Source organism: Ambystoma mexicanum, chromosome 2q (assembly GCF_040938575.1).
Source record: "Ambystoma mexicanum isolate Mex_15411 chromosome 2q, UKY_AmexF1_1, whole genome shotgun sequence".
NCBI classification, from domain to species: Eukaryota; Metazoa; Chordata; class Amphibia; order Caudata; family Ambystomatidae; genus Ambystoma; species Ambystoma mexicanum.
In genome coordinates, this window is record NC_090924.1 from 773,928,137 (window position 1) to 773,954,938 (window position 26,802).

General features: G+C 45.5%; 1 protein-coding gene across 1 annotated transcript in view; it reads right to left on the reverse strand.

Annotated features, from left to right (window-relative positions):
* The window catches only part of LOC138569748 (isopentenyl-diphosphate Delta-isomerase 1-like), a 234,289-nt gene that overhangs the window by 187,033 nt on the left and 20,454 nt on the right, over positions 1–26,802 (reverse strand). The window contains exon 2 of the mRNA XM_069648007.1: positions 16,598–16,758. Coding sequence (XP_069504108.1) covers positions 16,598–16,758 — 161 coding nt within the window. The remainder of the gene's footprint in view (positions 1–16,597; positions 16,759–26,802) is intronic.

Consider the following 26,802-nt stretch of genomic DNA (forward strand, 5'->3'; position numbering starts at 1 on the left):
GGAGGAGGGAGGAAATTTCACCGACAAAGGATGGTGCAGGGCCTGGGGGCCTGTAGATGAGGTGGAGGGTGGCTGTTTGGGTGTGCAGTCATAATCTCGAAAAAAAAAAGTCTAATCATTTATTTTTTGGCTCTAACATGTAAAAAATAAATGGTAAAAAAAAAACAAAAAAAAAGGGGGGGTTGGGGGTCAACTCCCCCCATCTCGAATAAAAAACGTCAAAAGAAAATTCGACTTATTTTTTTGACGTTTTTTTTCCGATATTTTGACTTTCGATTTTTGGTTTTCGATGTTATGACTATAAACCGGCAGTTTGATTGGGCGTAAGCGAGAGTTTGACTGAAAGTAATTCAGCTGACTCAAGTTTGGTGTTGGTCGACACTCTCAAGAGTGTTTTTGTGGAGGATGGCCACGCCACCACCCCTGGTGGTGGACAGCAGAGGAGCAGTCACATCTCATGATACCGTAGCCGGGTATCAAGGAGGGGCCGGATGCGGCATGTAACCAGGTTTCAGATATGGCAATAAAGTCAAGATCTGAAGATGTTATGAAGTCTGCTATGTCTAGTGCGTGCGCTGAGAGGGATCTGGCGTTGATAAGAGCGCCCTTGATGAGAGGCAGTTTCGGCTCTGTAGAGGACTGTTATAGAATATATTGTCCCTCGTGTATGCTGTTTATGTCCTGTAGTTCGTTAAAGCTTAGCCATGAACCTTCCTTCCATAAATCTCCTATTGTTAGGACCCCTCATGTCCCCCAATTAGTTATTACATTGGTACTCAGACCCCCCCTCATACCCCCATTATCTGTCATCACTGCTGCTAGGGATATTTGTGGTGAGATTGGTTCTTTAATCTTACGTTTTCTACAGGTTCTGTGGCATAGCTTTATGTCCAATTTTACTAAATGAAGGTATTCTTATGGTACTGTTGGGGACACACACACACAATAACTAATTTAAGTGTAGGTGTTTTATTGCTGGCTGTCGGAGTATTGTGTCCATTGTGGGTTTGTACGCAAGCCAGCCAACTACGTGCTGCATCTGTCCTGCCAGGTAATATAGTTTAAAATTTGGGATTCTCAGTCCTTTTTTGTAGGGTCTTTGGATGGTACTCATCACGACTGCGTTCACGTCCTTGCCATAGGAAATTTCTGCACTCTTTTTTGTGTGGAAAAGAATATTTTAGTAATAATATAGGGGATATTCCTGAAGCAATAGAGGATTCTAGGTAGCGCAATAATTTTCAGTAGTGCTGCTCTCCCAATTACTGAGCATCGAATGTACCAAACCCTCTAGTGCTTTTACAGTGTTAAATGTGTGTTCTTGCTTGGGGGTAGGATATATATTTAGGGCTAGATATCTGAAGGTGTATGTCTAGCGGGAATAGGCAGGATTTGTTCTTGTTGATCGCATTCCCGACAGCACGCTAAAGTTATCTAGTACTTGCAGTATATGTTGGAGATTATCTTCAGGGTTTTGCAAGTACATCAGAGTATTTTCTGCATACATCGATATCAGATGCCACATCCCATCTATCCTGATTCCTGCATCCTGGTATTCTTGTCTCAGGAAAGCCGCTATTGGTTCCAGTGCTATAATGTAGAGCATTGGAGATAGTGGGCAGCCCTGTCTGGTTCCTTTCTGTAGCTCCCCATCTTCAGAGTAGACACTTACCGTTTTGACCCTTGCCATCGGTTTAGTGTAAACCAGTTTAATCCACTGCATATACTTGGCCCCACTCCTAGTTTCACCATCGTCCCGTAAAGCCAATCCCAATGGATTGAATCCAAAGCTTTAGTTGAGTCTAGTGAAGCCACTGCACAATACTCGTCCCCATCATTTGTGCTGGCAGTTACGTGATGTAATCTACAGGTTCCCTGAGCGGTTTCTACCTGGCACAAACCGTTTCATCCGGACGTATTAGTTCATTTATTACTCTCCCCCAACCTGTTCACTAGTAGTGCTGGGAGGATTTTACTGTCCTGGTTCAATAGGGACAATGGCCTGTAGGAGCCACATTCTGTTTCCTTATTAGGTTTTGGGAGGGGTATTATTACAGTCTCACGCATGCTTCCTGGGAGCGTGCCTGTTTCAAACGCATCCATGTCTAGTCTCAACAGGATTGGTGCAAGGCTGTCCGCATAGGTAGCCCATCCATGTCTGGGGTTTTCCCTGAGGGCAACGTTCCGATTATGGCCAACACCTCTTCAGTCGTTATGGGTTATTCTAACATCTGTGATTTCTCCGAATCTATGTACGGTAAGGTTATGAGTTCCAGTGTCTCTTGTATTGTACTATTACTCTCTTACGTCTTAATACAGCTCCTTATAATATTCATGAAATGTTGTGTTCACCTCCCTTTGTGTATTATATACCATGCTGCCCTTGCTCTGGATGGTGTCTATCGGCTTTTTTCCCCTTTCATTCTTGTATAACCATGCTAGGAGTTTGCCTGGCTTATGCCCTCCCGCATGAGTTTTCTCTAAATACTTCACACTACATTTGCCCAGCCTGTCCCATTGGTTCACGCACTCCTGTCTTAATCCAATTTCCTCCCCCGTGTCTCCTCTCCCGTGCTGTGCCTTTTCTCTACCTCCACTAATTCTAGTTCTAGTTTCTGAGGTAATGACCTTACGCACTCCTCCTGCTTGGGCTATCATCTCTCCTCTGCTTACCACTTTGAACGTTTCCCATGCTGTTCCTATTGACCTGACGCTTCCCACTTTAATCTTGAATTCCTCTGTGCGTTTGCGCATATGCTCTTTGAACGCGGTGTCTAGCAGTGTTGCTACATTGCCGCCAGGTTGTGATAGCCAGTCTGGGCACTGTTATTACCCATTTGACTACTAATGGGGCGTGATCTGGCAGTACTCTAGCTTTATATTGTGCTTTTTCAAATCCCCTGTGTTCCTCCCCCGTGAATAAGTAATCTAACCTTGTGTATACTTTGTGCGGAGTGGAATAATATGAGTAATCTCTCTCTGTTGGGTGTGGAGTCCTCCAGATGTCAACCAGGCTAAAGGACTGTAGGAGAGTATTTAGGACTGTCACTGGCGGTGCCGGTCTTCTGAATTCGTCATCTGACCTGTCAATTTTGGGGTTGAGTGTGCAATTGAAGTCTCCACACACACTCTAGCAATTAGTTTCTGTACTGGTCTATACTTGTGTAAGGTGTATAGGGCGAGTGAAAAAATGTTGTTGCGTCATCGTTCAGCGCATAGGTGTTTAATGCATATTTCCCTGTTTTCCAAAGTGCCATGAACCAGTACAATCCGGCCTTCATCGTCAGTCTTGGTATGTGGTATCTTCAGTAGGACCGTAGGAGCCACCCATAATAGGACCCCCCCTGGAGTAAGCCGAGTACATAGACCCTGCTACCGCCCCTCTCCATTGTTGTGCTAATTTCTCTCGTCTGCTTTCGTTGAGGTGTGTCTCTTGTAATAAAGCTACCCCCATTTTGTTCCTACGCCAATAAATACATTTTCTGTGTCTTTTCACTTAGCTGTTCAGACCACGAATGTTCCAGGGCACTACTTTAATATCACCCTCCATAGTGTGTGTGCTTCATTGTCTTTAGTTGATGCCAATCTTTTAGGCCATTATCCCTTATGATTATGCTTGCTGGTATGTTCCACCTATAGTGTACACAATCTGGTTTCACTTTCTTCCTCAGGGTCAACTCCCCACCCTCCCCTTACCCAACTGTCCTTTTCATAACTTAAACTGCCCAGCTATGCAATGCATGCTCGGACGAGCCCCCTTCCGCTCCCTCCCTTCCTAGTCTTCCAACCAGGCTTTAAGTGCCCAACTGGTGGGTATCAATATCGTACCCTAACAAATGTCTTTGGGGAAGTTGGGGAGTCTCTGTCTTTATTGACCCACAACCTGGAGTCTGTGTCCACTCATCAATATCTTTTTGATTTAATTGACACCTATATGGTATATTAATTCCACTGTTTCTGAGGAGGCATCTTAGATGTTCTTCATTTAGATGCATTGATACTACTAGCTCTACACAATTAGAGACCATGTATTCTAAAAGGTTTTGTTTGGACATACAGATGGATTACTCTACCTTATTCTAGGCCACTAATGAGTGGGATCCTAAATATAGTTAGATCAATGGGTTATACCTTGTGATATGCTTTTCAAACGCAAATTTGCAGAAGTTAGTACGTGCAAATATTTCACATTTGTTGATGTGACCTGAGGTTAATGTGTCCAATTAATAGCAGCCTTTCTGTGTTTTCTTTTCCCTGTTCAGGCATCTACATGTACTTCAACTTCAATGTCTTCAAATACCTAAAGCAATTCACGCTTCTGATGAAGAGGATTCTACCTCGAAACGCGTTAAGCCAGCAATATTGTACCTACTGAACAAAGCACTTTGCCTTGATCTTTCGCATTGAATGTTATCTCAAATTAAAATTAATGCTTTTCTGTTTTTAAACTGTGTGAGAAATAATTCTTCTAACATTCATATGAAAAATCTTGTTCTAAATATGCTTTCAATGAACTAGCATTTGACCTATAAAATAAGGTTTTCTTTACCACATTTTTTTGTGGCTTGTTGATAGTTTGCATGGGATCTTGTTCCTCCCGTGCACCTTGAAATGAACTAATATTGTTACCAAAGAAGAATCTAACATAATTAATATATTCATTATATTTTTGGTGTGCACCCTACCCTTGTGGTTTTCCCTTCCCGTTTGTGTCCACTCAGCAAGTCTTCCTGCTCAGCAGCCTTTGTTCAGTTACGGCTTTTGCCTCTTCCGCTACCAGCAACAGTCCCGATCTAGTTTCAATTTACATCTCGGGAGGCTAGCCCAGCAGCAACGTGCTTGCCCTGGAAGAAAGACAACACGGAGCAACACAGGTACGATCCCCGGGTCCGTACTGAGAGACCTCTGGGTATTAAGCGTGTTACAAATAACCCATCAAATCTCTTGTCCATGTTCTTAAGTCTTTCGAGCATGTATGATTATCTGGGCCTCCGGCCCTTGCAGACTGTCTTACCGCAGGGCTTGCTCTCACCTAACCGCATGTAGTGTCATTCACTGCTTGGTGACGGTGCTTTCACACTGTCCAGCCAGTCTTGCGCTTCCTTCGGGTTGTCGAAAAAGAGCGCACGACCATTGTGTAGTACCTTCAGTCTGGCTGGTTAGATTAGCATGTATTTCATCCCAGATTTTCTCAATCTTTCCTCTGTAGCTATAAAGTGGGCTCTGCGCTTCTGGACCTGAAAAGGTATAGTCTTGATATATTGCTAATTTAGCAAGGCCCTTTGTAGGATTCTGCCAGTCCTTGAAAATGCCAAAATCTTCCCACTATCCTTGTAGTTTAGAATTTTAGCGATGATAGCCTGGGGGGTGGACCCGGTGGGGGGTGGACCCGGTGGAGGTTTCCTGGTTAAGGATCAATGTACACGTTCCACCATAAATTCTTGCATTAGATTCCCTTGTCCCAGTTCTTGTAACAGTAGATTCTCAACATAGTGGAGTCGGAGCCTTCCATACCTTCAGGCAGCCCAAGGATCCTGATGCTGTTCCTTCTAGCCCGCCCTTCTGCATCTTCCACTCTATCCTCAAGCAAATTTACTCTTTGTTGCAGTATTTTGACATCTGCTGTTGCTTGAGAGACCTCATTGGGGTTGTCTTTCACCTGTGTTTCCAGCTGACCAGTGCATTCCAATAGTGCCCTCACATCCTGTCGCAGCAAGCCTACGTCCATCACTACTGCATCGATTTTCCCCTCTAGTGCCATCTTCAGTGCTGCTATGGCAACAAGCATCGGACGGTCTCCTTTGCTCAGTGCATCTTGCATGTTATCAACCGGGTCCACAGATGTTCTACCACCTAGGCTGTCATGGGCTTTAGTGAACGCTTTTATGGTAGTTTTCCTTTTGTCTTGCCGCCTTTGCCTGCCATTTGCTGTGCCGGCACTGTCCAGCTTCTGTCCCTCTTGGCTTTTCCTGCTTGCTTGGTTACTGGCAGTCTGGGACCTTAGCTGAGGTATCTGCTACTTTTGGATATTTGGCTACTATGTTGCATTTACTGGTGTGCAGCAGTCTCCACTTCCTCTGTGTCTACCCACTCCTTGTGTCTCCCCGGCAGTGGGGTGTTTGTGTGGCTTGGCGTTGGCGGGTTTACTTGTTGGGCCCCTATTCGCCCACGCTTCCTGATCTGCTCTGTGTCACGGTGCGGTTTGCGCAGTTTTGTCCTAGTTATGGGTCCGCTCCGCACACATGCTCTTTTGCGTACTTGGGTGTGCCCGTCAGTGGTCAGTACCACGTTGTCTACTTTCCTGCGTTAAATCACATTTATTGTAACTGCACACTATACCACTGCGCTTGTAAAGCCTGCACTATGGCTCTTAGATGCTGGTCGCTTAGGCGACTTGCAGACCTCCCGCTTAGGCACACAACCTACCCGGGTCATGATCCCTGGTGTATCTGCTTGCAGCTTCCAAGGGACTTGGCTACATGCCTCTGGTTGCCTCTTTCACACTCATCCAGTCGCCAGACTGCCAACACCTGGGCTCGAGGAATCCTAGTTTTTCGGCATGCAATCAGCAGGCACATGTGGGTCGTCTTTGCTGTTCTGTGGGTCCAAGTGCTCTGGTGCCCTCTTGGTTTCTCACGCTGACCTGCAGCTTACTCTGCTCCCCTTTCCGAAGCGCTTATCGGATTACGCACCAGCGGTCGTCATCCTGATTGTCGCCGCTTTCCACCGCAGCATGGGTGACACTTGTTCAGCGTTCCTGAGATGCCAGGAGCCCAGCTGCTGCACACCGGTACAGTGCCTTGCTACTTATTTTTGCCGGGATAACTTTATATTCTTGCCGTTTCGACGGATCTTTGAAGGATCCGGCAGGGGCTACTGTGAGGCATGTCTTCACTTCATTGCAGTCAGTCACGCCCCCTCACCACAAATTCAATTGTTATGTTAATGAGCCCCCCTCTTGTTTGTTTAGGACTTGACCCCTGTAAGCAAGGCCTGTGCTCCAAAGAGAACAGAAAAGAATCAAATCAAAGACCATTTAAAAAGTTTGTTTTTGCTGAACAAGGAATAGCCATTTGTATAAATGTGGCAAATTTATTGTTATGTTTCACAAATGGCAAGAAGCACGATTTTACTTTACCAGTGGCATAAGCTTAAGTCCTCTGCAGAACATAATTGTTAGAGGCACACGATCCGGAAGTGATACCAAATATTCAACTGTCAGATATCTTTTCTCCTTCAGTAACAAAAACATGGTCACAAAATACAGAGTTCTTGGTTAACCTCAGCAAGAGTCCACCATGCAGAAGAAAACACCAAAGTCTCTCTGAATAAAAGCTGTCCGACAAGGGTGACGCACAAACACTAATAATTTCCATCCAGTTTCCTGGTTAGAAAATTGTCAGTAAAGCCAGCATAAATGGTGACATATCTTCACAGAAGACATCGGAAAAATAAATGAACCACTGGCATCCTCCGGTCCAAATCTACACAGCCAACTATACCTGCAACTGAACGTCTTGCTGGAAACTAAGACCAGGCCATTTTCCTAACCTTAGGCGTCTACTGCGTAGTGGGCTTTGTTTCTAATGAATCGGAAAATAGATTTCTTAGAAAATTATTTTGGGATACCTTTTTTAATGTTTTTCTTTTTCAATCCCCTCAGTCACGCTCTTGGAGCTTTATTTACATATATGTCCAGAAGGTAGAGTCAGCTGGGAATTTGATAACTGAGGCCATTTACTGTTGGGTTTGGTCTGAAGATGGCCTACTGCTAGGGTGGAAAGGTTCAGGACAGTTTTCCTGCCTCTTCAGAAGACACTAAGCAAATCGAAAGAGATGAAGCCACAATTACTTTAATTTCATCCACGTTCACTTTTAGTTAATGCACTGCTGCCACCTCAAGGACAGCCGTGGAATGTGCAATACAAACACTGCAGATGAAACAACGCGAACAAACATCCAAGAAGGGACACATGCCCATAATGCCAGAGCAAGCGGTATATGAGAATATTGTAAAGTGGGTCGAGAAAAGGGCGTAGTGCAGGAAAGAGCACTGCATTTACTTTTTTAATCATAAAAGCATTTTTGAAGGTTTGTAAATAAATATGGGGTGCTCTTGAAAATGAAAAGGAATACAAGATAGAACCACTCCTAAAAGGTGCATTGTTGTATTTATTTATAAAGTGTTTATCAAGTATACGCCTTGGATTGGAGAAAAAAAAAATATTCAGCTGAATAGTTTTCTAATTGTATTTGGCATTAGTCCGAATAGCAAATTTACTATTCAGTAAACCCATAGGTTCCATAGATGTGTATGGAGGGAAAGCAGCAGAAAGAAAATCGAACACCCACTGAAGGCTCGCTTTGCGAAGTCCAGACCGGTTATCCCCCAATCACACCTGTGTGCAGATGTGCTAAGAAATGTAGCATTTCCTCGGGTCACATGACCCATACAAATGTGGCAGTAGGCTTTGGGGCAGAGCAGTCACTCCGCCGTGAGATTCCAGCTCCCACGAAGGGGAGGATCTTTACAAGAACTAGCGTTGCTTCCTGTGCCATTTCATGAAGCCCCTGGACAACCTGGGAGCCCTCCACCTGACAACTGGTATCCGGCCCCATGCCACACCCTAGATGCAATCTTCAGTTCCTCTGAACTAATCTCCACCCTCCCTCCTCTGCCACTAATCTGGATGGGCCACACAGCCATTTTCTTCACCCTCTCAACAGCAGACCATCTTTCCCCCTGACTAACACAGGACCCTACTCCCACTATGGAACAAGGACAAAGCAACACCGACCTTGCTGACTCCCTGCTTGCCTCCCTACAAACCACCCCAGCCACTCACTCCAAGTGGGTCATCTCCATCAGCCAGTTTCACCAATGGCTCTCCAAAGCTCTTAGCCCTCTCACTCCTATCGGATCCTCCTCCAGCACACAAGGCCCATCCCCAAAAGATGGTTCCAACCTCCGACCCCCTCCAGCCTTCAAATCCCAAAACCACACCCTTGAATGCAAATGGCGGAGTGACCTTTCACCACAGATCAAAGCCTACAGAGCAGAAATGCATAGGACCAAAACTCTGTTCACTAGAACAGAATCGCCAATACCCCTCCACCTCCACCCACCCCCACAATACCAGCAGGGAACTCCACAAGATCATCTCAGAATTCAAAGCCCCTAATTGCACAGATTCCCCCCCCCCCCATCATCATCATACACACATACACTATGTGACGCTCTCTCTGATCACTTCCACAACATAGCAGTGGAAAGAAACCTCATCAGCTCTAATTAGCATTACTCCCGACCCACTCTCGTCCGCACTCTGAGACGCGATCAGAGACCCGCCCACCCACCCACCACCCGCCAGCTCTTCTCTCCCAGCAGTCATCCCTCAGGATCTCATGGAGATCCCTGCCCTCCTTTTCTTCTAAAAGATATCCTTTCCTCTACCTGTGTCAGCAGTTTTGCAAGATCAATCATTAACTCATCCCTCACTTCAGGCAAGTTCCCAGCCGTTCAAGACATCCCACATCAAACTCTTGCTCAAAACACCCTTCTTGATCCCCTTCTAAAAGGGGAACTACAGATTTATCAATTAACCATTTTATAGCCAAAATAATTGACTGAACAGCCTACACCCACCCATGCCTTTTCACTGAATCCAACATGATCATCCTCGACCCCACCCAGTACGGCTTCAGACCCCTATGAGGAACTGAATCGCGCCTAGTCTCCATCTGGGATAATCTCAAAAGAACCTCAGACTTAGAGGGTTGTGCCACAATAATACTCCTCAACCTCTCAGCGGCTTTTGACAGCATTGACCTCTGCACCCTCACAGACAGATTCAACTCCCTAGCAATCAGGGAGGCAGGACAGAAGTAGATATTCTCCTTCCTTTAACGGATCCCGAATTATACACATGCCTCCCTTCTCCTCGACTCTGTGCCCTAACAACAACAAAGTACCACAGAGCAGCTCTCTAACCTCCAACTGATTACCCCTTCTCGCTATTATCCATTTACACAGCTCGTCTTGCTACAACTACACAGATGACCCCCAAATCATGTTCAAGATCCAAAAGGGCCCCTCCAACCTCGCTACATGCCGCACAGAAATCGACCACTGTTTGACAGCAAACCACCTCCTTCTCAAGTCCCATAAATACATTCGGTCTAGCTGGGCACATAATCAGTCTCTAAGACTCGCACCTTCCCGACAACCCATCGGCAAACCAATTCTCCATAGGTCGCTAGCAGGGACTTAACCACCCCTACCTATATACACACACACACACACACACACACACACACCCCTCCAGTCCCCTTACCAATAAGGGGCATTCCCGTACAGCCCAGTGAGGCCATACCATGGCACTAGGTGCTTTACAAATGCCATTCAGAGAATATCAGAGGGATATTAAAAGTTATTTTTTAATTGTATCACCAGAAAAGGTGGTCCAGCAACTATGAAAAGCCAGCAGGTGTCTCGCCAGCTAGTCCCTAGGTATCTCTCAGGTGGCCAAGGCACAGCCATCACCCTTTGGATCCAGACCCGGGTGTGGACGGTGTCCAGTTAAAGTTTCGAAAACAAAAGGATCGAATGCCAAAAGGCGAGTGCATTCGACCGAAAACAAAAGGATCAACATTTTCTTTTAAATGCATCTTTTTTTTGTTGCTCTAGTTTAGCTTAAAAACTCGACCCTTTTGTCATTCGACCCTTTTGAGTCGATACTATAACCGGGGTGAACCAGTGTGGGAGGATCACCTGGGTGAGGGTGTCTGGAGAGTCGGGGTGAGGCAGCCAATAGTGAGACGAGGCATTTCCCCTTTTTTGTTCATCTAGCCCATCCTATTTTATAGGATTAAGTCCCAACTCCCCCCACCCCTTCTTTCACAAACACTGGGCAGAGGAAGAGGGCGACTGAGAGAAACCAGACTAACTCTCATCGTACTGGACATGTCCTGCAAAACAGGTCAGGCAAAGTCAGGCACTTTACACAAAGTGCATACACGTGACACCGGTTAGCCCTCCTCAGACAAATAAAAGACAGGACCTAAACACACTCTGAGCAAGGCGGAACACAAGCAGAACTTCCGGGACAAGGGCACACCTACTGGAGCAGGGCAACGGACCAAGGGACGACAGCAGCGGCCCGGAAACCCCAAGGGTTCCCTACTGGAGGTTGTTGCCTCCCGACAGATTGCGAAAGACACGTGGAGAAGGGCAAATCCCAGAAGTGAAGACTGCATTGTGTTGAAAGAAGAGCACACAGCCGGTGAGTTGGCAAGCGACCCAAGGGACCGGTGTGTGTTAAAGCGAATGAAGTAGCAATATTCGATCACAAGTGAAGGCTGTGTTACATAACAAGGTGCTCGCTGTTCCAGCTACTCTTCGCTTGGGATGGAACCCCTGGCAAATGCTCCAAGAGTGGTTAGGGTATGAAAGTGGCATGGATAAAACGTATTGTGGCCATGGCAACCTCCATTGTTCCAACAGGACCCAATGTCGAACATACCAGAGGTACTGCAAATAAGAGTTATGGTCCAAGCTTGAGCATTAAAATCATTGGGACAAATCTTGGGGTGTTCCCACACGGTAGGTTGAGGTGTCTGGCTCCAGAGGCGCTCCTTCAGCTATCTCTGCTGTTGACCTACAACAGTCACCTAGCTTGGAATTAGAATATTTCACAATGCATCAAAACGGTTCCCAATAATGTCAAAAAGATATGATCAGGTTAAAAACACACAATTAAGAGTTTTGGATGAAGTGGCCCCAGTCTATGTTATTAGGAGTAGCCTTGAGTGAAATTGTCAACCTCCCTAGGCTTCTTAATGTGTAGACCAGCTTCAGTTTGCGCTATCTTGATGCACTTGTCTTCGTCCCAAATTGAGCTTTGGGACTCAGCAGATTCTCGACTTACGAAACAAGAAGCATCTCTGCAGGTGCAGCTCTTCACCATGAAAAGGGGCCTAGTAATTGCAATTTTCTTGTTCCCACCACAAGGTGCCCTCTCCACCCCCCGCCAAACCCCCCAACCCCCCCAAGAGTGGCCACGACTGATCACCAGTTGCACCATATCCTGTGTACCCTCTGAGGTTATTGCCCGAGTGGTAGTCCTTTTTCTTCAGTCCAGTAGAGGTGCTTAGCTGTCCATTGATCACAACTGATCCATCAGAGCACAGAATAGTAATTGGTTATTTATAACACGCTTAATACCCAAGGGTTCTAAGCGCGAAGGAACCAAAGCACAATAAAAGGTGGCCAGCAATATCAGGAAGTACAATGGTTGTCCCTGAGCGAGGGGCGAGTACACATTTTAGTTGCTACCTGCCCCACAACGCCATAGGGTTTGAAGTTCATAAAGTTTTGCCCGACCTCTCCCTTACCCAACTGTGCAGTGGAGTTCTGTTCAAGGATCCTCCCCCTCGACTTTCCCTAGGGTAGTTGGCTTGGGAGGGGATCTACTAAAAACTTTTTTTTTTCAATTGTTATCCAACCTTTGTTCAGACTCTTCAGAAGGCTATGAGTCTTTTTAAGAGAACGAGAGGGGGAAAAGCCATAGGTCCCAAAACATCTTTAATTAAAACGCTCAAATTGCCTACGCCTGGGAGTGGTTCTTATGCCATTCAACTATGACACTACACATAGAAAGATTTTGAACCCAGATTTTAGAATGATTAGCTCAGTCGATTGACGGTCCCTGCCAAGATCACCAATTAGGTTTATGGAACCTCACTTCCTCATTGAAAAATCGGCCAGCATACATTTTACTTTAAAAAAACAAGGCAGGTCCTGGGAGTCCCTCTGCCGGACCTTAGTCCCGGTTAGGAGAGACTTACCCAGAGTCTTTAGCTCACTATCTTTCACAGAGAAATATCTAAATCATATCAGTCTTTGTCCTGCCATTTTACTTTATTCACGTAGGTTACATACTTGTAAAGTGATGAATCACCAAGAAACAGTGGTCTTTGTTGGTTCCTATACACCAAGCTCAAAGATGGGATGGGATGGGATGCACCACTGTAGAACAGTAATGGTTAACAGATGATGGAAGAGGGCATGTGGAAGAGGGAACACAGCTGGGACAAGGAGGTATACAAAATGAGGTTTCCACCTGACACTTAGCCACTTCAAATGTTCTTTGCTGACGTTTCAGGGACACTTTAGCTATCTCCCAGCTAACCCACCAGACTGAATCTGTTGGTTGTCCCCATGACCATCAGCCTGGTTTCAGATCAGCCAGAGGCATGGAAACTGCTCTCCTGAAAACCTGTGAAGATTTGCTCTCTAACCTGGACTCCAACTCTCCCTCTGCCCTCATCCTCCTCAACCAGTCTTCAGTTTTTGACATGGTGAACAACAACATCCTGATACCGGTCTCTGAGATACCCTGGCCATCACGGATCAGGCTCTGGCACGGCTTTCCTCTTGGACCGACCTTCCCAGGTTCAACTTGGGTCCTTCCTCTCCTCCATCACACTCTCAACATGTGGTATTCCCCAGGCATCTATCCTCTCGCCCTGGTTTTTCAATGTCTATCTGGCCCCCCTAATCTCTACCTTTTCCTCTAACATTCAGTGTTATGCGGATGACACGCAGCTCTTTCAGCTACCCTTGGGCCTCCTCCTCGCTCATCCAAGACTGTCTCTCCGCTATTCAGGCATGGTGCGCCCCGAATGGTCCCAGTCTTAATGCCAGTAAAACGGGGATCCTTCTCATTGGGACCCCTGCTCCTGCTTTTCCCTTTTAACTATGGCCGGCCTCACTTGGCCCTGTGCCCTCACCTTCTTGTGAGGCAAAAAACCTCAGGGTCATCTCCGACTCCTCTCTCCACACATCACGGACATCTCCAAAAAGTCCCATTTCCAACTGCACCTCCTCAGAGGTAATCCAGCTTTTCTCACCTTCCCCTAGAAACTCACCATCTCTAGAGCCCTGGTTCTCTCTAGGCAACTCTACCCTCTCTGCACCTCATCCAAAACAGAACCGCAAGACTTATCCTTGACCTAAAGCCCAGGGACCGCATCTCTCCGGCTCTGAAATCCCTCCACTGGCTGCGAGGATCAAGTTGAAAACCCTCTGCATCGTCCACAAGACTTTCTGCAGCTGGGGTCCGCACTATATCCAACATTGTCTTCCTAAGTACCTTCCTGCCAGAGGCCTCTGTTCATCTACTTCCAATTCTCTGCGGATGAGTGGTTTCTCCAAGCAAAGACTGGGTGCAGCCTACCATTTAACGTGCGTATCTTGCCCTTTTACGCATTTAAATATGGCAAATACGGATCATTTAATTTTGTACTGCGTACGCTTTGATTTATTCATTAAAAAAAACATACTTTCCACCACTAGATGGCACTGTAGCATTTCTTTTGTCAGCAGCATAGCCTTCTTATGCATGATGGTGAATTTCCAACTGAAAGACCAAATCTGTGACAGCTAAGCGAGCAACACAAAGCATGCACCCTTTTAAAATGTGTTCATACCCATAACGTATGTGTTGGATAAGTTTTACTCTCTTGCAGAGGAGAAAACTCATTTTTACTCTCTTGAAATTGCATTTACGCTCCAATTTGAAAAATCATGCGTAAATACTCCCACCTCAAAATCTTATCTGGAGCACTGACTGGTTGGTAGATCTCTTTTCTCTGCAGGTGCCTCCCTCTGGAATGGCCTCCCTGCCACTCTCCGCCTTGAGCCAGACCTCATTAAATTCCGGAAGATCCTCAAGACCTTCCTTGTCTCCTCTTCCTTCTGCCTATCCCCTGCTAACCTTTCCCCTCCTCCTTTTCTCTCTGCCTTCCATCTGCTATCATTCCTTTCCTCCTGCTCAGTTACTGGCTGCCGGGTGCTCCTCTGAGTCATATGAGACACCTGGCCGTCCCTGTGCAATCCCTAGCACTTACCTTCGGGCCCTTCTGTACTGCCACCTGGCCTTCCTTGCACTGCTGGGGCTTGTTCACCTGGAAACCCTGCCTTCCTTGCACTTAACCCGTCGCACTGTTGCACTGGGTGCACTTCTCCCCCCTTCCTCTGCACTTCTTATCGGCGCACTTCCTCGATCTAAATTATACTAGGACTAGTAAGATTTTTTTGTCTTGTTCACCCTCCCTGCCTGGTTGCACCTTGAAACATGCCTGTATCAGTACATTTTAAATAACCTATCAATCAAATGCTAAAGGTTTGCTCATTCCGTTTGATGGTGTGCACATTGTAATCATGGGATGCAGGCTTTAAGGCTTGTCGCTTTATTCCACCGCCTGATATGCACATTAGTAGTTTTTCCTTAGGTGGTTGTAATGGGCCAACTAAATCACATGTCAAACATTTACTTGCATCGTTTATGAAGTGATTTGTTTGTAGATCACCCTTACCGAAAATGTACAGACACGGTTAGAGCATGTAATTTATTCCCACATTTCTGATGTTCTTTATACTCACTCTTTGCTTCCTCTCTACCAGTCAGGCTTTAGCCCCATGTATTCTACTAATGAGATTGCTTGGCTTTAACGTCAACAACTCTTTACTTTCTGTACGTCATCTCAAACAGGTACATGTTATGTTGTTCTGTCTTGTCCGTGATTTTATGCCTTTGGCCCTCGTCCCAGCACGGTATAAATAAATAAAACACTCCTCCATTCATGTTCTCCATCTCTGTGTGTCTTTCAATACCATAGACCATTGTTCTCCATTATCTACACACAATTACATGGGCTTCTTTGGACGGTCATCTTAGTTTTCCTCTCCTCTCCCAGGTCACTCTTTCAGTATCCTGAGCTGATACTTTCTCACCTCCCTGCCCTCTAAAATTTCCGTGCTCCCCAGAGCAGTCCTTGGACAGCTTCTTTTTCCACCTTCACGCTTTCCCCTTTTTGCTGTCATCGCTCCATCTGGTTTCTATACCACTTTCCTGCAGGTGACAAATCTGATCCTTTCCTGATAATCAAGTAAAAAGGGAAGAATGAAGATTAACATCCAATACTGGGTGCATTCCCGGTACCTACACTTAAATCCGACTAAAAGTGAAGTCCTCTTCTTTTCTTCTCCTTGTACTTTATCTTCCCCTCCTATTCCATCTGTCTTTCCCTCCTGTCCATCTTTTCTGACACTAGAAGCAATTTTGGTGAAACCTTTGATTCCTTTCCCACCTTTTCTTCTCATATTTCTAAATCTCTCAAAAGCTGTTGCTACCAACGTTTCCATATCCATGAAATCAGACCGGTTTCTATTCCTGCTGCCAAGATCCCTGTGTCTGCACTCATTCTCTCGCCAGTTTTACTGCTCCCAACTTCTTATGGGATTACCCCACCCTTCTCCTTTTCATTAAGCTCCACTTGCTTAGTCTTCTATTCAAATGTCTTCAACAGTCTTGCTCGACCTTGGGTGTAAGAGCTTTATAAATACAAATAAAAATTGAAAAATGTAATAATCTGGTGTGTTTAAACAAAAACAAAAGAATATTCTACTGTGATAATCTATGGAAGAAAATGTAAGACAATTGTAAAGTTTTGTATTAATTGAAAATGCAGGTATGATCTAGCCTACAGTACAAAGACTGGCAAAACACATTTAAAACAATGATAAATTATGCACCGTTGTTAATGTTTTCGTTCAGGTGACAGTTCTTCTTGGTATCGGCACCAATCTTCTTATCATCTGCATCAATAAGAATGCACATTTCTGCCAGAAGCTGCACCTGCTGCTCATCAAGGTTATCAGTGTTTATTTCAGGCATGGCTGCAGTACTTTTCACCCTGTAAAACACACAAAACATCATTTTTATTTTTAAAACAGAGAGAACGTGTTATAATTCAACCTCTACATTGTCCTGTAAATGCAGGCAATCTTGTATTATTACCGAAATTAGCTCTTGTATTATTACCAGAATTAGCAACCCCATATAAATTATTTCTCTTCCCTTTTTGGGAATGTTTTTGGAACAAGTTGTTTCCAAATCAGTTGAATGCTTGGGTAGTGGAACTGCATCAGCTGGCCTCTTTCCAGTCGGGATTTCAACACAGCTGCAGCAAGATCAAACTGCAAGCTCTGGATGATGTCCATTGCGTGCTGAATTCTAATTGGTTATTTATAATGCACTCAATACCAAGGAGATTTCTAAGAGCGAACCCGGGGATCAAACCTGTGTTGCTCTGCATGGTCTTGCTTCCAAGACGAGCGTGTTGCCCCTTAGCTATGCTCCCGAGACAATGGGTATACCAGTTAGCTGGTGCCAGTGGCTCCGTTGGCAACATTTGACACAGACCACAGGGGCTGCACCCTAATACGCTTTTACATCAGAAGGGCTTCAGAGGGTGATTGGGTCTGTTTCTTCCTGGCCAGCGATTCACAGACGGCGCCACCCATGAATGATTTTTGGGGTGACCCAAGGATCAGTTTGGTCACCCATATTATTCAAACTTTACATGAAACTGCTTTAGGACATGGTGCATCGGGCACCTGTAAGGAACTCAATGGTGGCAACATTAAAGACAGTGATCACAGTTCAAGGGTTTTTATTAAACTGCAAAAGTGGGTGAGATAAATGCCCAATTTAAACCTAAATCTACGATGGGAGCAAGGTTCGACAATCAAATGAGAAAAAAAAAAAGGCAGTCCTAGTGGCGTTGTGTCAAATAAAGGGGCCTATACCAAGAAAAACCTATTGCCAATCCTTACGCCAAAGAGTGTGGGATAGAATTCATAAGAAAGACGTGTTCACAAATAATGTGTCAGGATACAGTAGTCGGGTCTCCCTTGCCCACGATTAGTGCACGGGACAAGGTGGATCCCCTGAGCACAGCACACACGGAGGACGAGCCAACAGCTCCGTATCAGGTTATTTGATGGTTAAATCTCTTTTCCTGCAAAAGTCTTTTGCTTTCAAGGACCTGATATTCAACAAAACAAATGAACAAAGTTCTGTTCTACGTATACTTTGGGTGATGGCTTCACCCCAGGGTCCCCCTCTTCCGGGCACTGACCCCCTCACAAACCAAATAAACAGCACCTTTCTCGATGAGTTCTGGGTGATTACTTTCCACCCCTGGCTCCCTCGTTCAGGCCCCTTTCAGTTCACTACAGCTTTTCTTACTTTCACAAATCTTAATGTCTTTTCAAGCAATTCAGGGTGGACATCCTTCGGCCGGGTTCACTCTCATCAACACACTGTTCATAGGGGCTTTAAGCCTCACCCCTTTTTGTTAGCATCCCTCTGCCCGGTTCACTCTCGCCAACTTTTGCTAAAGAGTTCACAGTGGACATCCCTCGGCTGGGTTGACTTCGGTCCACACACTGTTCATAGGGACTTCAGGCTTTGCCCTTTTTTGTCAGCATCCTTCTGCCAGGTGCACTGTTGCCAACTTGATCAATCACCTGTCGTTCAATCGACTGTACAGGGGATTTTGCAAGACCCCTGTATGACCACTTTGACCGTTCCTTTACGGCCTTCCGGGGACCTTCTGGTATTCAACACACACAGGATTGACCAGGGTCTCAAGTAAACATCAACGTGGTGCTGGATCCCTTTGCAGCTGTGCTGGTCTCCCCTTTATTCTAACAGTTCTTTGTACTTCCCTCAAGTTACTACTTTGCTGCCTTCGTTAAATAGTTTGGTTTTCTTGTCGGTTCTCCCCTCGACTCACCGGCTGTGATGAACCGCTAGGCTTTTCAGAATGGTTTAGGTCAAGGCTGATACCACGGTAGCAGGCACCTCCCTCGGTCCCACTTATCAGTGCAAGTACGCTCAGTGTACAATGGACATCTACTGCAACACACTTGAGCTATTGTCCACAGTCTTACGGTTCCTACTGCAGAGGTTTCATGGGCCTTGGTAGGAAAGGGTAAGGTTGCTTCTCTCCTTGTCACCCCCTCAGTTTGCGTCTTTATCCTTCTCTTGAACTGCCGTGCTGTTAGCTCTCTGCCTTGCTCATCTTGTGCTCTCGCGCTCTATATTTTACCCTGTGGGAAAGAGAAAGGGCTGTCAGGTGTGTGCGATTCCTGTCAATTGCCTGACCCTTACATTGGGACATGTCAGGTGAATGGCTTGGGTGTTAGTCCATTGTCTGTGATGTGCACAAGTTGTGTCGGGGGCAGGGGGGCTAGTGGTTTTGAATATCCTACAGGTTCGGAAGGGGAAAAAGGTGAAGGAATTACAACCCTCGTACTGGGAGGGTTGGTAAACTTAGGATGAGTTTGGTAGGGTTTGTGAAATACACAGGATGAACCGGGATTATTGTCTTGAAATCAACAGTGGGGAATTGTGGGAACGGTAGTGGTTTGTGAAAATATACGCATATTGTAATGAATGACCAATTATTGTTTTAGTAAAAATAAAAATATAGACTTGGGTGTAATCACAGGGACATGGAGAAGAATTGTTGGGAGTATTCAGATAGGAAACAGGGATTCTGGGATGTACAATTTTTGGGTGCAACCGGGTTTAGGACCTTAGAGGAATGGTTATGTTCGGAGGGGTTGTTGGATCTGGGCAGGAGAGTTTTAATGGGAGGAAGCGAGGCAGATTTATAACCTATAAAGATCTTGGGGATTTCATCCTCCTCTCTGGTGCCATATCGCTTCTCACCTGGGGTATTTCCCTAAGAACAACCCTGCTCCTAGGGTTGGGGTCTGAGAATTTCAGCCCTTCCCCATGCCACCTCTATAAAGGTTTCCCTAGGTCTGCTTGGAAGAACACCCTCGGGTTTCTCACACACCCCAGCCAGAAACCAATACAAGGATTATACCCAGAGCTCCCTGCAAGTAGCATCTGAAAGCAATATCCAGTGTCCTCGGGACACACTTCAGGAGATCAAACCTCACGTGGATTCTCACCAACTTCCAAAAGTGAATAGAAATTGTGTTCACCTTCGTATTCCTCTATCCCTGCTGCACCTTCGTATTCCTCTATCCCTGCTGCTCATTCTAGTTTTCCACTGTTGGCTAAATGTTTAGAACATACTTTAGATACTTCTCCTTCCTTCCTTCCTTCCTTCTCTCCACATTCACTTGCTTTAGTGAAGGCTGCTACTTTCGGTCTTTGATAAACTAGTAAAAAATGTTTCTGCTGCACGTTGGTCTTCTAGTTCCAGCTTTGGCTTCATCTCTTATTGATTGTGGGAATTCTGTTTTTGTTAGGTCTTTGCCCGAGTCACCCATGCTTCCCCTTTAGGGGATCCTTCAGGATATAGGCAGGTGTTATTAGGGCAAAGCAGTCAATACAATTTTCCCTTTCCTGAAGTAATCACACTGGTTTCTGCTGGATTGCAGGATCTTATCTAAGGTACCATGTCTGACCCAAATATGTTCATAGTTGGATGCCAAACTATTGGGCTAGTACACTGGTCATTTCTGGTGGAATCTGGGGTCATTGGAGTCAGGATATTTACCTGTTTGAGGTTCCCAAATTTCACACTCGGGAGATAGTTTTCCCGCTCTTCACCAAACTGCTGACCTCTTAAGAAACCATACATTGCTGAAAGCATGGTTACGGAATACAGTCTTCATTTTAAAATTGGACTGAATAGATTAGTCTGTTTATCCGTTTTTTTATGAAGTTTTATTGTAATAGCTGTTTTTAATAGGGTTGCATATGCTCTGATGCACCACAGTGCCATGCACGTGATGACTATCTTGGAAATAAAAATCCTGAAATGCTGCTCGTATGACTGTTGGGCACGAGAGCCAGAGCGAAACACGTAACTGTCTATGTTGAGAAGTGAACATTACGTTACCCATACATTCAGAGTTTGAAATGCCATATTTCTCGATGCAGAAAGGAAATGCCTACCCCCCCCACACCCCCCCATTGCGCCATGTTTTGGGCCTTGTGGCAACACTAATAAAAGACTACAAAAATGATGGTATCCCAGGTAAGTGGGAGACATTTCTTTAATTGACTTCCACACTTTATGCTCCAAAATACCTCAGAATGATCAAAGTAACTTTATTAACTTTTCACTCTATAGCAACATTACCTGCACAATCTGGAAGATTCCTTACCTAAATAGATTATTCTAACTTGAGTCTGCAACATTGTGTCACAAAGTACAAATGATCGATTAACATTTAGAGGTAGAAGTATCCAAAGAATACGATTATACCATGTATCCCAGGTCACATATTAACCCCAATCCAATTTTAACCTGACAAAATCCTTAACTTACAACATTTTAGCCCGTGTTATAGAATAAACTGTTGGCGGAGCAGAAAATCTTTCTACCTGGTGAAATATGCAGGCTGCACAGCAAATTCAAATCAGGCAACACGGAGGCAAGTGCAAATACAGGAACCACATGGTCATTTTCTGAACTTGGCAGTCATTTCATATGTAGGGGGGGGGGGGGGTAATGGGATATAATAGTAGTATGGAAGTTACCATTTTTAAAAAGCTTGTCGATAGAAAGCTTGTCGATAGAAACATATATGAGTAAATGTTGCAATAAAATAGATAGCATTCATATCAACAGTGCCTTTACAGAATGCTACAGCTGCATCTGTTTGCCTTATACCTTTTAGCCTGAAAAGGAGGAACAAGAAAGCATTTCCTGAGGTCCAGGTACCCAGGACACAAAGTAAAAAATGCTTTGTTTCCTCAAAATCACCACAGATTTTACATTGTGTGTCTGAGGAATGGGTCCACATAGCTGTAAAAAAAAAAAGCGACTTTTAGTGTGTCAGTGCATAGTTGGGAAAACAGGGCTCGGGCGTACCCAGCCATTATCCAATCTAAATCTTGATTGTGGATGTGCATAAAATCTCTTATCGTGCTCACTCTCTACATATCTCAAGATCTATCATGATCTATCCTCTGCTTTCGTCAAGGTCAACTGCGCCATCCTGCACAATTCCCTCTGCGACAACCTGGGTATCACTGGTCAGGCCCCGGCCTGGTTGACCTTTCTCGCTGACCGACCCTCCCAGGTCCAACTTGGGTCTTTCCTCTCCCTCTCTACTTGTGGTGTTCCCAAGTGGTCTAACCTCTCTCCCTGGCTTTTCAACCACCATCTGGCACCTCTTGCCCACCGCATTGCTACTTTCTGCTGTATCTTTCAGTGTTATGAGGATGACACCAAGCTCTCCTTTAAGGTCCCCTCAGCTACCTCTGCTGCTCCTCTCATACCAAGCTGGCAGCAATTCAGGAATGGTGTGCCGCCAATGATGTTTGCCTGAATGCCAGTAAAATTGAGATCCTCCTCATTGGGTCCCCCCACCCCTCTCTTCCTCTCCTCCCCCCCTCTCTTCCTGATGCTATAAATCTTGGTGTCATCTTCAACGCCACCCTCTCCTTCTCTCCTCAAACCTCTGACATCTCTAGAGCCCGGGTCCTCTGTAGGCTGGACTACTGTAACAGCCTCTTCCTTAATCCGCCTGTCTCTACTCTTCACCTTATCCAGAACAGGACTGCAAGACTAGTCCTTGGCCTGAAGCCCAGGGATCGCATCTCTTCAGCTCTGAAATCTCTCCATTGGCTCACTGTGGCTGCAAGGATCAAGTTCTAGACCTTTTGCATCGTCCTCAAGGCTTTCTGGTGGCTGGGACTGCGCTACCTAAACCGTTCTCTTCCTAATCACCTTCCATCTCAAGCCCTCCGCTCATCCTCTTCCAACTCTGAGGGGCAATCGCTTCTCCAAGCAGAGAGTTGGGGGGGGGGGGGGGGGGTAGATCGCTTTTCTCGGCTGAGGCCACCCTCTGGAACAGCCTCCCTGACTCCGAACCACCTCCTGTTCCAGACGCAACTCAAGACCTTCCTCTTTGCTTTTGCTCTCACTCTCCGATGTCCCCGATCGCTCAGCATACTGGTCTCCTGGCCACCCACTGCCACTCTGGCCCAGGTTCCTACATGTCCAGTTCCCTCGCACTGCCTCCGGGCTCCCCCAGCACTTAAGGGTATGTATCTGCACCCCAACAGTCCCTGTTCTCTCTGCACTTATGAGCCACCCTCCGGCAGCACTTACTGAGTTACCTGCACTTCTCCCTTCCCTGCACTTCTCCCTTCCCCCACCCCCACTTGGCCCTTCTTCCCTCCCCTCCCGTCCCCTCACCTCTCCCCGCACTTACGCGATCTGAATGGCACAAGGGCTAGCAAGTTTGTTGTTTTGTCCTGCTTCTGTCCCACCCCCCTCTTGTCTTGTGCCTAGAAATATTTGTGTACAGGCGCGTTATAAATGACATCATATATTAATATGATATTATTGAAGTTTTCTAACCCCACTTTTACACTTTTATTTAAAATATTGAAAAGGGGTTGGCATCCCTCACCTTGATGCTTCAGTGGCCAGGGATTGGCACAAAGAAGGAAGGATGCCCACATCCGAGAAGTGAGGGAAGAAGATGTGGGGGCAGAGGGGTGCGGGGGCTGGGGACACACCTCCGATCTCCTTACCCAAAACCGAATAGGGCCACCTCTTAAAGTAAGTGCAAATTTGTCCGTAAAGCAAGTTTACTGTACAAACAGCCAGGAGGGGCTAGACGACTCTTTAGAGACTGACTAACCAGATTCCCTGCGAACCACACAAAGGTTACACATTATGTACATTTTGCAACATTTAACACACTCAAAAACTTAGTGTTTTGTGGGATCAAGCTACGCCTAACAACCCTTTTCAACACACATTTGCATGAACTCAAGACCACCCCTTTTTGGGATCTTTCCATAGTCAGTTGTGACATCATATGGTTACATAATCACACACAACAAACCTAATTTATCACAAGTTTTATCTGGTCGTGATGCAGATGGCTTTACAAGGATACTTCAACAATAGGAGGAGGGAGCGAAGTTCCCTATGAACCGATGATAGGCAGCTTATCCACCCAGACTTGCTGGCGTCCCTGGTATCTCATTTCAAGCTAATCTATAAGGACTACCATTTCAGCATGCATGGTCTCTGGCCACATGCTGGTCATTCCTGAGAATACGATTGAAACCCATAAACCAGTTGTCAATTCTGCCCTAAAGCACCCCTTGATCCGGGTTGATTACCTGGGCCCAAGTCGACCCTACCAGATGGCCAGACCCTGGGAAAAAAATAAAACACTCCAATATACTGGCCTGGCCGCAACCGACCATTTGATGTAATCGCAGTTGCCCAATGCAGTTAGCTGCCTTCCCCCATCCCTTGTACTCGATCAACCAGCTTCCCAGGCCGCAAAGAGTTTCTCTTTCTACCCCAGGTTTCTGCAGCCTACACAAACCCAAATTATGAGGGACCCACGGTATACATGTATTCACCATGTACCTCTTGTTCCCCAACTGTTCCAAACACATTTCCCTGAAAACCTCTGTCTCTATGCATGTATGTTCAAGACGAACGTGTCCCCTCACAGCGGCTTCTCCATCTACAAATCTCCTTTCTCGCGTGCGCATATGAAGCTCCTTGCTTCCCATCTTTCGGCGCTATGTTGCACCCTGCACCCCACGCGACTCAATGTCATTATGTTGCTACGAGCATGCAAATGTCAACTGTATCAACTATACACAAAATAGTAAAACTCATTTCATGCTCATTAACTACACTAGATACATGCTAACTCGCAACATCACACTAACAGCGTGTCTAACCAAGTCCCCAATGTGGCGCATGCAACGCAAACCCTTCCATACAGTCTCCTGCCACCATTGGCCCAAGCGCCTCACACTCTCAGTTCTGATGTTGATAGTTAATCCTATGCGGTAATCTGGGCTTTGCTTAGACAAAGTTGGCCAGTGAGACCTTTGCACGCTGAATGGAGAAAAACTAGCCGTTGCCTGGATAACAAGTGTATTACTCCCTACTCATGGCTTCAAGTCCTAGTTCTCCTCTGCAGCGTGTGGTCCTCCCATGGTAACGTCATGAATTCTACCAGGCACGGTGAGCCGAGAACAGGGACGGGCAGCGAGTTGGACATTTTTTGATCTCAGTCCCTCTCACCCTTGTCCACGATGGGGCACTCCTGGGTGACTGTCATTATTACAGGATTACTGTAAGCTCTCCTCCCACTCCCCTGCACCTTGCCTAACACTACAACCAGTATTAACTGGCATGAAACAACACCTCTCATATTAAGGAAGAGACCTCCCTGAAGTCAGGTACACACCCGTTATCTATTTACCTATAATAATTGAAATTCTAAGAAGTCCTCCAGCGTTTCTGCTGGTTTAGAACAGAGTCCTGCCCACAACAAACCCTCCATTGCCAAAGATTTTGCTCTGGCTTCTTACTTGATCCTACTGAATATGCTGGGTCATGACAAATCATTCACCCCCTTCTAAGATCACAGCCCTTCCATATCTGGGTAACTGGCCCCAGAGGAACCAGTAGCAATGTATTCAAAATGTTGCAGGAATTGAAAGAGATAATGGAAAGTAAAATAGCTAGATAAAGCTGTAGTTGACTTGTATAAACGTGTGCTTACAATATGGCTGAGAAGAATTGATGATTTAGAAAACCACTCATTGTGTTAGATTAGAATGTGAGGCATCTATTCAGAAATTGACAACACAGAGTTGGATTCATATATACAAGCCATGTTTAAAGCTGTTGCATTAACAGACAATACGCAAGATACACAACTGGAAAGAACAGTGTCCATTCAAGATTTCAGGGATCAAAAAAAAAGATTTTAAAAAAAATAAATGCCCTCACAGGAATACATTTCTTTTACCAAGAGCTCATTATGAATAAGGCTGGGCACACCATCGAGCATCATTCAAAGGCAACAACATTAACTTGTATCAACCTTGCACAGGACACTATCCAAACGTGGCCAGTAATTTGACAAAATACTGTATGGTTGAAAAAGAATTTACAAATGAGATAACAAAGCTGGAGATTGGCACAGAAAGACCTCAAGTATCCATAAATGAGGTGTTGATCACTAAAGAAGAGATCGAAGTGAAGACGCTGAGCGGGCCCGATGCCTTTAGAAGGTTATTTTGTTTCGGCTGATTTTGGGTGGCCTGCGGGAGCTATGCAGAGCACCAATCCTAAGCTTGCTTCAGTTTGATAAAGTCCACTATTCCTACTGATTCATTCATTCATTCATTCATTACAGGTTATATTGTTTGTGTTCATCTACAGTTCTAATGATTAATCACCCGAAAGCTTACGAGAGAGGTGGCCTGTATGTGGTTTAAGGTACTTGAAAGCCCTGGAATCCAATTAAAAAATGCTCGAAAAGATATAAGCAACAATGAATAACTAAGAGCTTGGTTGTTCATTTGTTCCCCAGTGACATCTGGCAGTGGTCCAACAGAACACCAAGGAGCTAATGATAGTTGTTTGAAGCACTGCCATCTCTGTTACGGTTTGACTAGTTCAGCTAGTTTTGGTTTTGAATTTACATTCTCAGAAATTGTAGTGGGTTAAAAAGGGGTAACTACCTGGCGATAAAATAAAGTGCAGCCATCATAATCAAGAGCATCTTTTAAATACCCATTTAGATGGCAGAAGCCAGAAAACCATACACTGAAGTGTACATTGCCTCACACAATTGTACAAAGAATACAACATCTTGAATTCCAGTGTTGGTTTAGATGACAATAGGTTTTCTGGAGAGGGGCCCAGGTTGTAGCGTCATTCTGACGGCAGAAAGTAACAAAACTGGCCTGCGAGCCAGGGTACGACGAGATGCTCCAGGATTGTCCTGCTTTCCTTGTTCTGACCCCCATTGTTGAACTTGCTGTCTGTCTGGGCCTGCGTTCCTTTTGGGAAGGGAAAGGTGTTGGGCCTTCCGTGAGTTCCGGGTCGGGAACTCCTAGTAGCCCTCGAACCTGCCTGGGAGTTTGACCCAGCAAGCTGGTAGCAGAGGATGGCTGGGTG